This window comes from Melanaphis sacchari, unplaced genomic scaffold (assembly GCF_002803265.2).
Source record: "Melanaphis sacchari strain LSU unplaced genomic scaffold, SCAv2.0 Contig40_pilon_pilon, whole genome shotgun sequence".
NCBI lineage: Eukaryota > Metazoa > Arthropoda > Insecta > Hemiptera > Aphididae > Melanaphis > Melanaphis sacchari.
The window spans coordinates 912649-929971 of record NW_020271264.1 but is presented as its reverse complement, the minus strand read 5'-3'; the positions used below and the strand labels follow the sequence as shown (position 1 = coordinate 929971).

The 17323-nt window shown below is 27.6% G+C and overlaps 4 protein-coding genes across 5 annotated transcripts in view; 1 reads left to right on the top strand and 3 right to left on the bottom strand.

The window, feature by feature from the left end:
* LOC112597401 (60S ribosomal protein L22-like) overlaps nt 1-2407 on the bottom strand; it is a 3065-nt gene extending 658 nt beyond the window's left edge. The window contains exons 1-5 of the mRNA XM_025343446.1: nt 2288-2407; nt 1808-2038; nt 1026-1736; nt 846-967; nt 663-768 (exon numbers count right to left, since the gene is read on the bottom strand). Of these exons, the coding sequence (XP_025199231.1) occupies nt 663-768; nt 846-967; nt 1026-1736; nt 1808-2038; nt 2288-2308 (1191 nt within the window). The 5' untranslated portion in view covers nt 2309-2407. The remainder of the gene's footprint in view (nt 1-662; nt 769-845; nt 968-1025; nt 1737-1807; nt 2039-2287) is intronic.
* A 3532-nt stretch (nt 2408-5939) lies between these two features.
* On the bottom strand, nt 5940-10152 carry LOC112597305 (paired amphipathic helix protein Sin3b). Its single transcript, XM_025343283.1, has 2 exons — nt 6088-10152; nt 5940-6025 (listed from the first exon to the last, which is right to left on the bottom strand). Exon 1 carries the CDS (start codon nt 9840-9842, stop codon nt 6261-6263), a length of 3582 nt encoding a protein of 1193 aa, XP_025199068.1. The 5' UTR covers nt 9843-10152; the 3' UTR covers nt 5940-6025; nt 6088-6260.
* Nucleotides 10153-10496: 344 nt separating this feature from the next.
* On the top strand, nt 10497-14308 carry LOC112597333 (protein OSCP1-like). Of its 2 annotated transcripts, XM_025343337.1 has the most exons (7): nt 10497-10662; nt 10721-11727; nt 11869-12179; nt 12254-12413; nt 13222-13375; nt 13448-13645; nt 14152-14308. In XM_025343337.1, exons 2-7 carry the CDS (start codon nt 11616-11618, stop codon nt 14306-14308), a joined length of 1092 nt encoding a protein of 363 aa, XP_025199122.1. In that variant the 5' UTR covers nt 10497-10662; nt 10721-11615. The 2 variants fall into 2 exon arrangements, with proteins under 2 accessions (XP_025199122.1, XP_025199121.1); XM_025343336.1 differs by having other exon boundaries at nt 10497-11727.
* Nucleotides 13148-16795, bottom strand: LOC112597334 (protein aveugle). Its single transcript, XM_025343338.1, has 4 exons — nt 16543-16795; nt 14897-15013; nt 14313-14494; nt 13148-13381 (listed from the first exon to the last, which is right to left on the bottom strand). Exons 1-3 carry the CDS (start codon nt 16579-16581, stop codon nt 14324-14326), a joined length of 327 nt encoding a protein of 108 aa, XP_025199123.1. The 5' UTR covers nt 16582-16795; the 3' UTR covers nt 13148-13381; nt 14313-14323.
* Between the last annotated feature and the right edge of the window lie 528 nt (nt 16796-17323).

The following is a 17323-nucleotide window of genomic DNA, read 5'->3' as shown; positions in this document are numbered from 1 at the left end:
ATTAAATGAATTAATGCATAAAAAAAGGAATAGTAATTTGTTTTAATATGAATACAAATAAAATTAATTTTGTAAATAGAAACACGTTCATAAGTATAACTTATCAGTACTCTTTCTTAAAACCAAATTTTATAAAATTAGTTTAAAAATGATAATAAATTGGCATACTTTAAAATTTAAAGGTAAGATATAATCAGCAATTGTTATTAAATTTGTCTCTTAAGTTTTTATTTTAAAACTAATAACAATTGTATACAATAATAATGTCCAAGAGTTATTTTTAAATTAAAATAAGGATAAAAATTGATAAGAACATAATATTCTAACCTTAGAAATTGATAATAGGTCAATTAAATGAAATTTTAAAAGCAACAACACAAAATGGATTTGACCGAAAGCAAATTTGGTATGATGTATGTTTGTAAGACATAAACATTAAACATTTAATAATTTTAAGTAACTATAAAATGCAGATTTTATTTTATTAGTGTCCATATTAACTTTAAACCTTAAACTCTTACAATGATCTTACCTATGTTACCAACATTATTCAATACGAGCTATACCACAAAATATAGATTTTCTAAATGCAGTGATATATCAGTATATTCAACATATTTTTTAATAATAAATATTATCAAACTTAAATTAAAATTGTTTACCTGGAAGTATCTAAGTTCGTAGCTGTCTGGTCCACTATGAACAACTCTCAGCCAATCTCTTAAATTATTTTTCTTTAAATATTTTTTTGTCAAATATTTCAAGTATCTGAAATTAAAATACAATATTAAAATAATGCTAAATTTTAAAAATATTTAAAAGCCAATAATATGATTATTTTATACCTCTTCGTGAAAGGTACATCAGAATTGACAATAATTTTGGTTTTTGTCTTTTCCAAGGAAATAACATTACCAAAGTTATTAGTTTTTCCATTATACTTCATCCTTTCTTGAAGGAACTTTTCCTAAAAATATAAAATATTTTAAAAACAATGGATATTGATCAATTTAATTAAGTCTTACAAAGTTATTGACATCCATTATACTATCTTCCACAGGATGAGTGCAGTCGATTGTCATTTTTCTAGTTTCCTTCTTCTTTTTCAAAGCAGTTCCTTTTCCTCTTAAAGTTGCTTTAGGCTTTTTCTGTACAGTGGTAGCTTTTTTCGTTAGAGCAATTTTTTTTGGTGCACCAGGTGCTTTCTTCAATGTAGGGGGAGCTACTGTTTTCTTAACGGTCATAGCAGCAGTCAAAGGTTTTTTGGCTGGAGCAGGAGCAGAAGTGGCTGGTTTTTTTTCAACTGGTTTTTTATCGGTAGTAGGTTTTTTCTCAACCGTTTTCTTGGTAGATTCAGGTTCTTTTTTAATAGCTTTAGCTGGTTCAGATTTCTTTTCAACTTTAACTGGTTCCTTTTTATCTTTTTTAACGGCCTTAGGAACTTCTTCAGCTGGACGTTTAGTGGCTTTGCTCTTGGGTTCTTCTTTGACCTTTTTGGGTTCTTCTTTCTTACCCTTAGCAGGTGGTGCTGCTTGTTGTTGAGTTTTCTTAGTTTGCTTTACCTCGGGCTCTTTAGCTTTCACTGGTTCCGCTTTTTTAGCTTTAGGATCAGCTTTGGCAGCCTTAGGTTTATCCTTAGCTGGTTCAGCTTTAGAATTAGCCTTTGATGGTTGTTGTGGAGCAGGTTTCTTACTATCTTGAGTTCCTTTTGGTGCAACCTTCTTTGGAGCAGGTGCCTTACAAAAAATTATTTTTGTTTTTAAGTTTAAAATTAATACCTAGTATTGTAAACAATAAAAATACTTACTGTTTCCTTCTTAGGTTGTTCCTTTGCAGGTTTCTTGTCTTGGGCAGGTTGAGCCTTGGGAACTTGTTTGGTGTCCTTTTTAGCTTGTTTGGGTTCAGCTACTGGTTCAGCTTTTTTAGGCTGAGCTTTAGGTTCAGCTTTTGGCTTAGGTGCTTCTTGTTTAGCCTTGGCAGGTTGCTGAGCCTGCGGCTTTTTAGCCGCAGGCTTTTTTTCACCACCAGCGGCTTTAGCCTAAAAATACACCATTATAATTATTTTGTAATAAACTAATCACTTAAAGTAAATAACCAAAATAAGTTTGAATCATTTACATTCAGCAACTGTTACATCAAGTTAAAGTTATCTAAAAAAGTAGAAAAATAATACACGAGTTTTAAACACGAGTACAAGACATTTATGATATATAAGTACTTCAGGACTAGTATCACAAATTAAATTTACAATTTAAAGAATATAAATAAAATTTAATAAACATGTTACCTGTTTTGCAGCAGGAGCCATTTTAAATGAAAATGTTAGCTAGAAATACAAATACTGCAAATAAATTAATACTCGCTAAATAACGTGGTCGAGTATCACGATCAGAGAGTGAAAAGATCAAAAGACATGAAAATTAAACGACGATAGATGTGATGGGGGACGGGGAGGCTTTAGTATTCATGGGAGAAAAAAATTAAACTTACATGGCATCTTAACCTACAAAACGTACAGTGTGGTAACCGGTACAATAGTTTTCGGTATAAAGTTATAGTTTTTATCTTTTAAAACGCACGTGATCTTTTTTGTAATCAGTTTATAACATGACTAAATTCGAATTCGGAATTCCTAAACAGTTTTATATTAATGTCTATTGTCTATTGATTACACGATTGCAGCACACAAATAACAAATAACAATTAAAATTTAAATAACGCTTTGAACGTCTTGAAATAACAATCCATTACCATATTTTAATAAGTTATGACTATAGAAGAGATTAGAAGATAATGATTAATGGTGTTCGCTAGTAAATAAATTAATGATTGTTCGCCGTATGCTGAGAAATGACAATATTTATGGTGATTACTGATTACTCTTTAGAGTCTTTTGTCCACTGTTCGGTTATCGCATAGGACTCATCTGAGTACCAGAATTCAGAATTCTAAATCCTTCATAAAATAGTTGATAATTTTTATCATTTGCAATTTTATAATGTTTATTGCTATTAATATTTGTTAGTTATTTTGCAGTTTCGTGTTTTAAATCAGTTGCATAATTCTTTTTTTTTTTAAAGAAAAAATGTAAATAATATGTTCTATGTTTACAGACACATTGTTTATAGAAAGAAAACGCTGGTCAAAATTAAAATTCACAAATACAACATCTAACAATTAACAACAAATTTTAATCATCTCGTACATAATAGTATAACACTACATAGTAAATGATTGTAATTTGTATGAACATAATAATATAAAATATATTTTAAATTATTGATAAGTAATAAATACATCTGTACAGTTAAAATTCTAATTTTTGATAAGTGATAAATACATATTAATTTTTACAGTTACAATGCTACTTATTGATTATTTACACATAGTTTCACAACTTTAAAATGATAACATGATTTACAAGTACAACAAAGATACCTGTTTTTAAAGGTAATTCTATCATTATAAATAAATCAATTCTTTTCAAATCGTATTTGCTTATGTTTTATATAAAAATATAAAATTCACTTTAGTTATTCATAAAATACTTTGAATAAAAAGTTAATTTTTTATTTAAATAAATGTAATTAAAAGTTATCATTTCTCTTAGACTTATCGAAAAATTTAAGGATATATTGTGGCCTGTGGAGTTTTATTTAAAATGATACAAAATATTGTAATCTCTAAATCTTAAATTATGTTTTAATATTAACATCCACGGTAAGGCAATGAATATTTTTTAAATTTAAATTGACACATAATAATTTATGAATTACCACATTACCATTTTTTATGAGTATCTATTTTTAAATTGTTTGTTGTTTGATACTTGATTGCTTTAGAAAAAAAAGAATAATTAAAATATGAGTTGTATAATTATGAAATAGTATAAAGAATATATGTATTTGCTTATTGCTAAATGCTAATAATAATAAAAATACTATAGAAATACGTTTACTTGATTAATCATTTAAAAATTGTTCATTTGTTATTCATGTTTAAAATAAGTCTAATAATTTAAAACCAGTCTTTATTAACCCATTTTCAGCCTTTATTAAGTACCTAATGGTGTTTATTATGGGTTAAGTAGGAATTAATCAAAAAAGTGGTTCATATTAAAAAAAGTTAACAATAACTACATTGTAAATTGTGTACAAAACTCACTAAAATACATTTTCGTCAAATTAATATCTTATAATATTCACAAGATGTTTGATTGTTTACAAGAATTATGGTAAAGTATAAAAGTAAATTCAAAAAGTATAAAATAAAACTTTAATTAATTCTTTCCAAATAAATTAATATATATATATATATTTATATATAAACAAACTAAAAATAAAAAAAATATAATGCAAACAATTCAATTAAAAAAAAACTGTAATAAACATATTACAATTTACAAGCAACCAAGGATATCAATTCAGTAAATGGCAATTTTATTGACATTTTTATTCATAGATAAGTTTTAAATTTTCATGCCTATTTTAAAATTCATTAAAAATACTACTCTCTAAAAAATATTTTCCTATTTATTAAATAAATATTAACATTTCTATGGCATGTATAATACAATTATCAATTCAATCATTTCTACACGTTAAGAAATTATTTATAATGAAAAATATATAAATTATTTACACCATTATAGGCTATAACTACAAAAAATTGTAACAAAATAATTACACATTTTTTGTTTACAGATTTAAAAAAAACCTATGCACAATGGAAGAACCCACATTTGAACATGATTTGCTATTGCTGCATGATATTAAATTTAAAACTATAATTTATTTTATACTAAGTTCCTACATTCACAGTTAAAAGTATAGATTTTTAATAAAATTGGTTATTTGTTCTAATAGTGAAATTTAATTTCACAATTTTCACAATTGTTCCTACTGGTGTTCTAAAAAACATCCATTGGTAACTGATTAAAATATTTATCTATTTTCTACAGAAAAGTAAAATAAAAAAAATATACATAAACACAGAGCATTTCTATACATAATATTAATTTTTTTTAAACAATAGAAAAAATGTACAACTTAATGCTTTTCAGTGTTTACAATATAGAATATAAAACGACTGTCCACTGTTGCAAGAATAGATGGTAATTGGATTGCTGAAAAAAAAAATTAATTAATTAGTTTTATATTATATGGGTTCAAATAAAATGAAATTATTTTTAAATATAATTCAATAACTAATGTTTTATGATATAAAATACAAAGAAGACTTAATGTAAGCTGAAATATTTTCTTTTCTTTATAATTTGGTAAATAATAGTATTAAAATGAGTTACTATTTGAATAATTAAAAAATGAGAATTACCAAATTATATTTAACATGTTGCAATTGACACGTCAAATGTAATTGTTGATATCAAGTTCTTTTTAAGCTAACATTAACTAATGTCAAATATTGTTGACAAAATGTAAACAGCTATACTCATACACATGACTTTTCACATTGGTTAATGCTAACAATAATATTTTTTCTTTATAATTATTAATTGGTTTTCCTAAACTTTGAGGATAATATAATTTTTACATCTACAAACTTAGCACCATGATGAACTATTCTATAAGACTTAGATTAAGTTTCAATGAAAATACAATATACATAATAAGAATTACGGTAATTTTAGGTAATTTGAGATAATTATTAACAATTACTACTATTAATATGATGGACTAGGGAATTAACAATCTCTGTACCATAATAGAAATATTTATTAAATTACCTTATTTATTCCTTGAATATTCAACCAACAAATCTTCATGAAAATTGATTTAATATTTTTCTGGAAAATAAAAAAAATTACTATTAATTTAATATATTGGTTTGATTTTATTACAAAAATGTAGTAGAGTTCAAAAATTTAGCTTGATAAAAATAAATTAAAAATTACAAGTATAAAACAAATATAAACTTACTTTTATGAAAAAAAAAATAAGTGGCAACTGCTTATTTGATTCTCATCAAATTTCAATGAATAATTATATACAAATGTAAGGCAAAACTGAAACATAATTAAAAATATTAGTAACATAGTTTCACTTATAACTTTATAAATATCATTACCTTTTAAAGTAATAAATCAGACGAGACTTTGGAATCAATGCAGAACAAGAAAAAATTAGGCTACATATTGTAGTAGAAACACAATTTATGTAAAAAATTAATAATAATAAATAATAATTAAGGTATAGAATACTTGATTATTTAAGGTTAGATCATTTTAGTAAACTGAATATTTAATCTTTAGGACTTTGGTTTTCATCTTGTTTGTCATCATTAGTTTCAGATAGTGGTTCATTATCAAAACTTGTCCATTTACCACTGTCCTGATTATCATCTGTATCAGTATCCAGCAACTCAAACGTTAGTTTGCAGTTAGATTTGTATATATATATTTTATAGCAATTATTATCATTACTTAAGGCAGCTTCTGCTTTACGTTGATATGCTGCTTCTTGTGCAACTCTTTGACATGCTGTACTACAAAGACCACCTGTTCCGTTCTTTTTACTTTCTTTTATAAATAAATTATAACATTCTTGACAGTATTCATCAGATACTAAATGCTGCAACTGACGAACAGCATAAACAACAACCTTATCAAGTGTAAATCCTACATATGCGTGGATACCAAACATTTCTCTTAACGTGTCTTCATACGTATTTGAATCCATATTGCCGTCTAGAACATTTTTAATCATATCAAGTAGAGCAGGATAATAGTCTTCTAACAAAATTGATGAATTGGGATTCAGATTAAGCTTTGCAGCTGCAGTCTCTGACCTAGTCACCTGATAAATACATTCTTCATGAAGTAATTGTGAAGCTTTTTTATAAATTTGAGTAAGTCGATCACATAGTATATGATGTAGTCTAAGGAACAAATACCAATTATTATTGCCAAAAAATAAAGTATAACATTCTTCCGTACTAGAATGATCGGATGTTTTTAATTTATCATTGTCAGTTATTTTAAGCTCAGGTAAATCTTTTTCTTCAGAGATCCGTAAAGAGGCTTTAGTTGTCTCAGGTGAATTATTATTGGAACAATCATTCTGACCATCACGTTCATCATCACTTAATTCTTGCCTTGGATGATGAAACATATCAGGAATAAACCTTCTAATAAGTGATTTTATTTTTTGTTTATCTTCTTTATTAATGCTTGCTTGTCTCTTGACATGATGAATCAACAAATTAGCAGCATCATCTATAATTGATTTATCAACATATGAAAACACCATATGAGGTCCAGTGTTGGTGTCACTCTGTTCATTACGTTCATCATATAAAGCTTCAATTTCATTTAATAACGATTTTGATCTAAGAAATTTCATGTCACTTTGTTTAAAATTTACACCTTGATGGTCTAATGACTTAAGATAGTATTTTTCATTTTGACTTTTCCATATTTCGTTAAAAGTATTTCGTGCTAATTTCCATTCTTCATTTTTGGATTTTAGCCTTTTTAAAACTATTGGAACAGCAGATAATGGATTTTTTTGAAGTCCTTCAAGTATATCTGATGTCTTATCACCATATAATCTTTTAATAGCTCGTCTATTAGTTGTCATTGAAGTTGTATCACTACCAAAACTACAGTCTTCCAATTTAAACTTTGATAGTTCTTCAGGTGTCATTCTACTAAATCTTTTTGATAGTTCTTCTAGACAATATATTGCTGCCAAATTAATTTCCATTACGAGATCAAGTTCAAATCTTTCATCTTCGCACCTATGCATATATTCTTCATATTGAGTTTTTCGACTAGTGGCAAATGATGATTCTTCAGACCATGTAGGAAAAGAAACCCATGTGTCATTCAATACTTCATAACACATTTTCGTTCTACCGCTACATTTAGGAGTTGAATAATCTGAGGGTACAGCACAATAACTTGCACCTAACCTTTTGCAGATGCTATAATCGATATCAGTGGGTAGATCACCAGCAGATCTATCTTGGCGATTAGATCCAGGATCAAGTAATGAAAAATGTGGCAAGCCACAAAGTTTGTTTTCTGTTGGAACTGCAGCAGCATTATTACTTTTTTCACTGGTCCCAATAAAATCTTTGAATCTTCTAAATAATTCTGAGTATTTTCCAAGAAAAGGCTGTACTAAATTAAGCAGTTCAGATTTAGATATAATCTCAGTATAATATAAAACTAAGCACCTCAAGAAATCATCATATGCAGAAGCATTATGAATTGATTTTCTAACGAGATCAAAAAATGCAAAATCTGTCAATGTACCATATTTATATGCTTCTTGATATGATACATCTCCCAAGCTTGGAAATGGAGATTTTGGTTTTTTAGGTGGTGGTAAATTCTGGCTGGAAGAAAATGACGAAGTTCTTTTGAGAGCTACATTTGGAACACTCGACTCTTTTACAACTTCCTTAGTCACTGGAATAGCAGCTGGATGTTCTTTTTTGATGGGAGGTGGTGGTGGCAAAGGAATTGCAGGAGGTGCAGTAGTCACAATGGTGGTAGTCTTCTTGGGAGGGACAATGCTTGTTTCTGCTGCCTGTTTGGCATCAGGAGTTTTAGCATCAGGTAGAAACTGTCCAAATTCCAATAGTAAATCATCTTGGTTTTCAAATAATTTGGCAACTTGCTGATATACTTCGGCTTCAGTTAATGTTTTTTCTGCCACTGGCACATTATCTTTATGAGTTTTTTGCTCTTTTTGATAAGTATGTAATATTTCTAAAAATCTTTTATATTTTTCTGGTTGCCCTTGAAAACGATTTTTTATTTTATTCACATAATTTATGGCATGATTAAACTCAACTGGTTGATTTTGAGAGTTGGTTGATTCCTGAGTTGTAGGTATCGACACTTGAGGTATATTAGATGCCACTTGGCTTAAACTAGCTACAGACAAAGGTATTTGTGTTGGATGAACACTGCTAGAAGGCGCAGTTGGTGTTACACTATTGTGCGTAGTATGATTTATTACAACCGAAGTAGTATTGACCTGGTTTATGGTAGGTAAATGTCCAGCTGGTTTAATTACTACGGGTGGTGTAGTGGTCAAACTGACAGGTGGAGTAGTAACTATTGGAGTACTTGACATTATATGTTGAGTTGTCGAATGTATTATTGTCTGGGAAGACGTGATTGCCGGACTTTGAGGTATCGACACAGAAACATGAAAGCCAAGTTCATTATTTTTTATTTCTATTTTATAACCCGGAGGTAGGAACGTATTGAAACCCACTATGAGCTCAGGATGACCTTTGAATAGGTTTGAGACCCGTGTTATCACTCCGGGGGTGTCTATGCTCTGCGATTTGAACTCTTTCATTATGTCCAAGAAGTCATTGTACACTTGGGGTTGATTACTAAATTTATATTTCACCTGATCCAAATAGGACAGGGCATCTTCGACCTTGAGCCTCTGAAACTGAGTCTGCTGTTGCTGTTGTTGTTGCTGCTGCTGCTGCTGCTGTTGCTGTTGCTGCTGCTGTTGAATTATGGTCGTAGGCGGCACGACTTTTTGCCTTATCTGCTGAATAGTGTGTTGCGCCTGTATTGTGTGGAGGGCCGGCATGGCAGAGCCACCAGGTAGCGAACCGGGAACCTTTTCATTAATGGCTAGAACCGGCATTGTGGGCGCGCTGAACGGCTGCACAGTATTGAACTGTATGTTTGGATTGTTTATGGCCTGCGAAACGAAATTCGACTGGACGACATTAGAAATGGTTACCAGGTTGGGCCTGGATCTAGGCGGTGAACGGGTCGCGGCAGCGGTGGCGTATGCGCCGACAGTGTCCGCGGACGCCATGTGTTCATCCGAATGCCGTTTCATTTCTCGTCACATTTGTCCGGTTAACTAACATCACGACGTGCATCGGATCGAACCAACGAGCGGACGTTAACATAGCATTATCGCTAGACACGGCTGCGGCGGTCGGCACGAAAAATAAAACGTTTAGACTCTATACACAGTACTGACGATCCAACGGACGGTTTAAGATGAAACGCGACGGAAACGAACGGAACGACGGGGAGAGAACAATCTTTCATGCGAGTAACGATACGCGGACAGACCGAAATGCAATGCAACGCAAAGTGTAAACAAACGTTACGCTACCGATCAGCGTTAGTGCGGGAGACGGGCCGCTTGTTGAGGTGAACCCCAGCGGGGAATGGTTGGCGGGTGGTGGGGACATATGAGAGAAATCTAGCGGTGGCCACGTTGCCGGACCGAACAACGGCCGTTCCGTTCCGGCTATGCTTAGTATTCCGACGCAGCGCTGTCAGCCGATTTCCCCGATTGAATACGACGCGTCTCTTATCAGTGACTGTCCGGCAACGCCGCATCAGGTGTTACACTAACAACTGTTGCAAAATGGCTGACGATAATAAAACGGTTGTCGCGGTAAAATACGAACGCTTCGGCAACGTCCGCATTTCGTTCACACTGTTCACAGGACCTCAAACTTACGGGAGACCTTTATGATACTATTTCGTCAGAGTTCTCGATTTTTCGTCGACATTCTGCAAATAATCTGGAAATGGCTCAGAAACATTATTATCATATCATGTCGCTTCGCACATTCTCGGATTTTTGTCTATTCGTAATTTGTATTTATATTATCCGGCTGAAGGTGACGCTACAGTTATAGGTAGAGTACGGGTGGTATATAACAATATAATAGTTATTACGATTTTCGGTTATTGTAGACTGCACACCGAACCGGATCGTGTTGAGACGGCTAGTGTACCATGAAATAGACCATACTATTATCAAAAATATTTTCTTAGTTGTACACAGATGCTACGACAGTGATGGGCGATGATAAAATATTCGAATTATGATCTCTGATCGCATCGTAAAGAGACTTGTATTGCACGCTTAAATGAACTATATTTTATTACAGATTGAGATAATATACAATTATACGTCATGTACCTTAATTCATTATTCGACTGAATGTCATAAACGATTCAATGTACCTACTATAAAGAAAAATGTATATTGCTTAATGCTTCCGTAATACATCGTTAGCTACTATTTGTACAAAATATATTAATTTATATTATATAAGTATTTAAGTTTTAAGCAGATGAAATAATAATATTGCAACGATTTTTTACTGTAGGTGTGAATTATGGTCCTTAAATTATTAGCTAAATTGCCGGCTTTAATACCTCTAACGTAACATGTTAACCGGATGTTTAAATTCGTTACTATTTTAAATAATTTAAATGTTGATATGGTTTAATATATGGAAAAATATTTATTTACTAAATATTGTTGACCGTATATTATAGGGTCAAGGTTACACGTTTACATCTTAAATATAGTTTACTTAATAGTTAATTTGTTCACACTGTAATAGTTATAAAGTCATCACTTTTTATCAATTCTATAGGATAAATGTTATTTTATAATTATAAAGTATAAACTAATAAAATAACAATAACAATTGTTTATTAGCGTTAAGCAGGTAGTAGATAACTATTACCTTTTATAATGTTTGGTTTCCATGGTACCTCTGAGCAATAACAAATTAAATGTAGCTTCCTAAATGCAATTAACATTAAACGTATAATACTTTAAATTATATTTTTAAACATGGCTTTACAGACGTACTCGATTTTATATTTAAATTTAGTTTGTGAAATGATTTACGTAGTGGCAGAAAGATTAAAATCGCAAAAGATCCAAATAGACAAATCTAAATTAGGTACCTATCATAATACCTTTTATTATTACAAACATCAATAAAAATAATAGATATTTTCATTAAAAAATTAAATAATTTACATACATATGTCAGATTTAGACAAACATAAAAGTATAATCATTTATTTGATTTATATTGCAGTTCTTAATGACATAATTGCTGCATCGCTTAATTGTCCATTTTTGTTTGTACCAACATCTATCATTAACAAAGATATTTTAGATAAAAGTATATGTTGTGCAGTTCATTCTTCAATTATGAGACTAAATGGTTCTAGTATGGAAAAATTAATGGGTTTGATAGAAACCTCTGTTAAAATGCAAATGTTCTCAAGTAATGGTCCGAGGCAAGTATTACTAGTAACGTTAAATCATTTAGATTCTATCCGCGAATTGGCAGGCACTCATCAATTGAAACAAAATGTAGATGTCATTCAACACAATTTTTATCAAGTAATTATTTGTTAATTTTCTTTCATTAAAGCATGAAATTTGAATGAGTAAGTATAGTTTTTTTATGATTTAAGACTTTTGAGAAAATGACAAATGGAGAAATAATGAGAATGCGATATGCAATGTTGAACTATTTGCAAGATATACATGTTAAAGTTACCATATTCATTAAAGAAGGTTTGCAGCGATATAATGGGTCATTTGTTTCAGTAGGAAAATGGGTGATTCCATATGGTTAAGTAAATTTATTATTTAGAGCACAAATTTTAGATTTAGATTCAATAATTTACCTTTCATAATATGAATAGAATATTTTAAAAAGTGTATATTGTGCTCCATTAAATATTACTTGATAATGATATTTATAATCATAGCATTAATAAATAATATATATATCAAAAAATCATTATGATTAGTTTAAAACATATTTTATAAATATTTTGTCCATAGACAATTTTTATTTGTTAAGGACAAATTTTTTTTTTTAATTAAATCCATACAACCATGTATATAAATATTTTTTTTATGTACTTTAATATACTCTAAAATAAAATTTTTATATATTAATAATAGAACATTTAAAAATACATAAATTAACTGTTTTATCTATTTATAAACTTTTTTTTCTAATACTTTAATTATAGTAAATTCAGTACAAAATTAACCAAAAATATTTTAATAAATAAGTTGTAAAGCTATCCATCTTAATTTGTTCCAAAAAAGTTTAAACCCTGAAGTACATAAGTAATATAAAACAAAGTTTATGCTTATGTTTAATTAAAATGGTCGAAATATTTAGAGAAGTAAGTCATTTTACAATAATAACAGTAATAACACACAAATATAATAACAAATCCAATTTTGTATACAAATAAACAACAATTATGCTGAAATAGTTAAATGTAAGTTATAATAATTTGTAAAAAATAAATTATTTGTATTCTTATATATTAAAAATAGTAATTTTATAATAAAATAGTTTAAAGTAGGTAATAATTCTTATCAAATATATTTAAGTTTTTATATTTATAATATATTGCAGGATGTGAAGCTCCAGGTGTTATAAGAGTATTCAATAAAAATAGTACGCTTATCGACATCAGTACATTTCATCCAATATCATTTTATAAAGTGGAGACTGAAATAGGTTCAATTAAGCCTAATAGTCCTCGTATTACAACTCTTGGACTTTCAATGTAAAACTGAAAATTAAAAAAAAAGATTAATACAATAATGTAATAAAATAAATATTCTTTTTTTATTTTTAGATATAATATTAATAAAAATATCAATCAATCATTAGAAGAAACATCAGATCCATTATTTTATGGTCGGACTAGTCGTGATGGATATAAACAAGAAATGGATCTTTTTGTTACACAATTGATGGGAAATGACAATGACAATAAGGAAATTGATAATTTAGACCTAGAGATATTAGAAACTCCATTAAATATGAATGAAAAGTAATGAAAGTATAATATTTACTCAACAATTTGTACTTAAATTTAAATTATTTTAAATGATATTACAGAAGATAATATTTTTAAAGCTGTATGATTTAAAGTCATACATACTTCTCAAGTTGGATACTTATTTATTAATCTATTGGGAATCATTGTATAACTATAGAATACATGAAATAAATAAATCAATAAGGTAGTAACTCGATTTTTCTAACTTTTCAGTATGAATAAAATAAATATTGAAATTTATATTATAATTCTATTTTTGAACATAAATTTTTAAAAATTTGGTCACTGGTAGAATTAAAAATTCTAATCTCATTGGATTGATCTTTTTCATGAACAGTACAGCAAAAGCTCCACTATCAAATAGCAGTAATAACTCAATTGAAAAAAATCGAAATACTACTTTTTTTGTTTAGACAGTCAGAATGTCAACAAATATTTCATCTATTCTATGACACAAAATATACAAATATTATAATAAAAAAAATAATTTATTTCAGCAAAATAGAAGAAAAATTATCAGAAAGCAATATTTTAGAATTCAGTCAAATTACTAACAATTTGTCTTTACAAAATTTAAGAGCTGGAATGGATGATTCAGTTTCAAGACAAACTGAAGATTTACTAAATATGATGCAGTTATTAGATTTAGAATAATTACCTCTTGAGATTTTAATCATAAAGATTGTTGCGTTCCAAATCTCTAAATTCTAAAATATAAGTTTTAAGACGTAGTTTAAGTATTTCACGACAAATTTCTTGACTATGATCTGGATTTATAATACCCATACGATATAGTTGATTTTCATTAATTCTTATTAAAGCACGTCCAATTATTTCATGCTAAAAATAAATAATGATATTAAAAATAATTATAGATATTTATAAGTATAATTTTATTTAAATCTAAATTGTAGTATTCTGTTTAATATTACTTGAATGCTATATTTTTTTATTTTTAGGTATTCAGTTTTATAGTATGTTTAATCATTAATATGTTTAGTTATTTGTTTTTAAATTTTAATAAAATATCTATTATTAGTTTTGATGTTAAATTTATCAGTTTTTTTTAATTTTAAAGTTGAAAAATTAAAAATAATATAATTTTAAAATATGATCTATTCTTAATATTAATATAACTAAAATAAAATTCTAATAAATACTAAAATTTAGATTTTGATAGGAAAATAAGTTCTAGATTAGATTTTAAACAAAGATGTTTTTAATTAAATAACGTTTATTTACCTGCAAAAATTTTTCTCCGTATAAAACATAATAATCATAACAATGTCGGCGAAACCATTTTTGAACATCTTGTACAGTCCATTGGTAAACAACTTTAGGCCGAGCAGCTCGACTATTCTAAGGATAAAATAAAATTATATATATTACAAATCAAATAACTTAAATAAATAAATGTTCAACTTTAAATTAATTATAATTTGATCAGAAATTACAAAAATGTCTTGTTCTCAATAATGTTTTCTATAAAAAGTTTTTTATTAGCAAAATATAATTTATATTTCTTTTATTTAAGGTTTTAAGACTAAATAATACAATTTCTACAAGCTGCGGTATAAGTACTCAAAAATTATTATTCAATAATACATTTTGTACATAAAAATATAAAGGATAATTCAGAATCCACACATTGGTCCCAAAATAATTAAAATGTCAGAAAAAAACCAAGAAGTATTTAAAATTCAATTATAATGAACTGGTGATTAATATAGGTTATTAGTAGAGCACAGATTTTTATGCACTAAAAGGTATTGAAATATGTCATATAATATGCAATAAATGTGCAAGAAATTTTTTTTTATTTATATAAAATTTACAAATTAAACAACTTATAATAATTAATTACTTAAATAAACTAAGTATTTAAAAAATTTTCGTTTCAATATGGAATATATTTCAAATTTTGTAAAAATATGCAATAACCATTAAATATGTAGATATATGCAAAAAAAAAAAATCACTATTAAATTCAAATTGTTATGATTCGTGTAGATAACTGACAAAAATCTAAAAAATTAAAAGGGAAAAAAATATGCAATTGCATAAAAATGCGCGCTCTAGTTATTAGTAAGACAATTTTTATTAATTATAATAAATTATAGGTAATTGCAAAAGATTGTTTTTTAAATAATATTGATAAATTATTCATATTACTTATAGTGTAATAATTAGGACTAGAATTTTAATAACCTAAAAAATATTCAAAAAAATGACCTCATAAAATGCTCAAAAAAAAATAATTATATAGATAAATTAATAAATAATAATTTATATTTTTAAGTATACAAATAAATTCATCTTCTGATAAAATGGTCAGTGTCATTTGTTTTGAAATTAATATATTTTGAAAAAAAATAATATTGTAAAACTAAAATTTAAATTTAATAATAAATTGATGAAGATAACACGTAATCAAACATTATTATCGGTTATTGCTCAGTTAGTCGAATGAGTATATTTTATATAATACAAATGATTGGTATTTTGAAATATTAAATATTTTTAGAAAATATGTTTACAATTTTATTTTAATGTTATATTTTTATATATTTGTATAATAATTTATAGTGACCATTAAAAAATCTATTTAAAAATTTATAAAAATATTACCCAGATTTCAATAAAGTATAATAAATACCCGTAAAATTGAAAAAATGCTAAAAAATGACCTTAAATTAAAAAAAGGACAAAAATTGCAAAATAAAAACTATATATTTGAACTTGAAGATGAACAAATCACATTTTATGCTTAAAAAGCTATATCCTGTAAATCCTAAAAAAAATTTAAAATCCTATTCTATCCTAGCCTTAGTAATAATTATATATTAATAATAAATGTAAATAATATAATCTGTACATTTAAATCTTACCCTTGGTTTGATGACATTTTGGTTATCTTCTAAAATCATTGCTTTACTTAAACTATAAATACTAAATACCTATATACTTAAAAATATCCGAAAATTAAAACATTTTTACATATATCTATCGCAAACTTAAATACCTAACATTTTAACAATTTGAAAATAATACAATATCGAGATGAGATAGGTCATCTTGATAATTATATCATAGATAATATAAATATAGAGATCTTAAATATAAACACAACTTCATTCACAGTTTTTAAACTAAACAGACTTTTCAACAATTAATGTTATAATAAATATATAACAAATAATTAACAATAAAAAAAAAAAGCTATGATCTACAGACATAGTTTTCTAATTTCTTATATAGTTATATACATAATAATAATTTGTAGCCGATAAGGCGATAACAGCGAAGATAATTGATAACGTTCTCCAAGGCCTCGGCATCAGCAATAGCAGCTGCTATAGCTTACACGTGAATTTGGATCATATGACAGCTATATAGCTGGTAATGTGGACATGTGGCATATTTACATGTGCTCGAGGCTTTAAGAGTTTGAAGTGTCTGAAACCAGAAACTCTAAACATATTAATGTGTATCTAGTATCTACAGCTGCTGCCTATGTGACACTATGGCAGCCGGCAAGTACCTGTATCGATACATTTTTTTTTTGTCTACCCACTAATGACGATCTGTAACGATCGACGATTTTCTTGTTATTTATAACACATTGTTACTTTTTTGGTAATTTTGAGTAACACCATGTTCAGTAATCAC

Coding starts and splice junctions, on each gene's coding strand:
- LOC112597305 (XM_025343283.1), bottom strand. CDS start 9,842: ATGAAACGGCATTCGGATGAACACATGGCGTCCGCGGACACTGTCGGC.
- LOC112597333 (XM_025343337.1), top strand. CDS start 11,616: ATGGCTTTACAGACGTACTCGATTTTATATTTAAATTTAGTTTGTGAA. Junction 12,180..12,253: donor TTCAACACAATTTTTATCAA/GTAATTATTTGT, acceptor TTATGATTTAAG/ACTTTTGAGAAAATGACAAA. Junction 12,414..13,221: donor AAAATGGGTGATTCCATATG/GTTAAGTAAATT, acceptor AATATATTGCAG/GATGTGAAGCTCCAGGTGTT.
- LOC112597334 (XM_025343338.1), bottom strand. CDS start 16,581: ATGATTTTAGAAGATAACCAAAATGTCATCAAACCAAGG. Junction 15,014..16,542: donor AAAATGTCATCAAACCAAGG/GTAAGATTTAAA, acceptor TTTTATCCTTAG/AATAGTCGAGCTGCTCGGCC. Junction 14,495..14,896: donor ACGGAGAAAAATTTTTGCAG/GTAAATAAACGT, acceptor ATTTATTTTTAG/CATGAAATAATTGGACGTGC.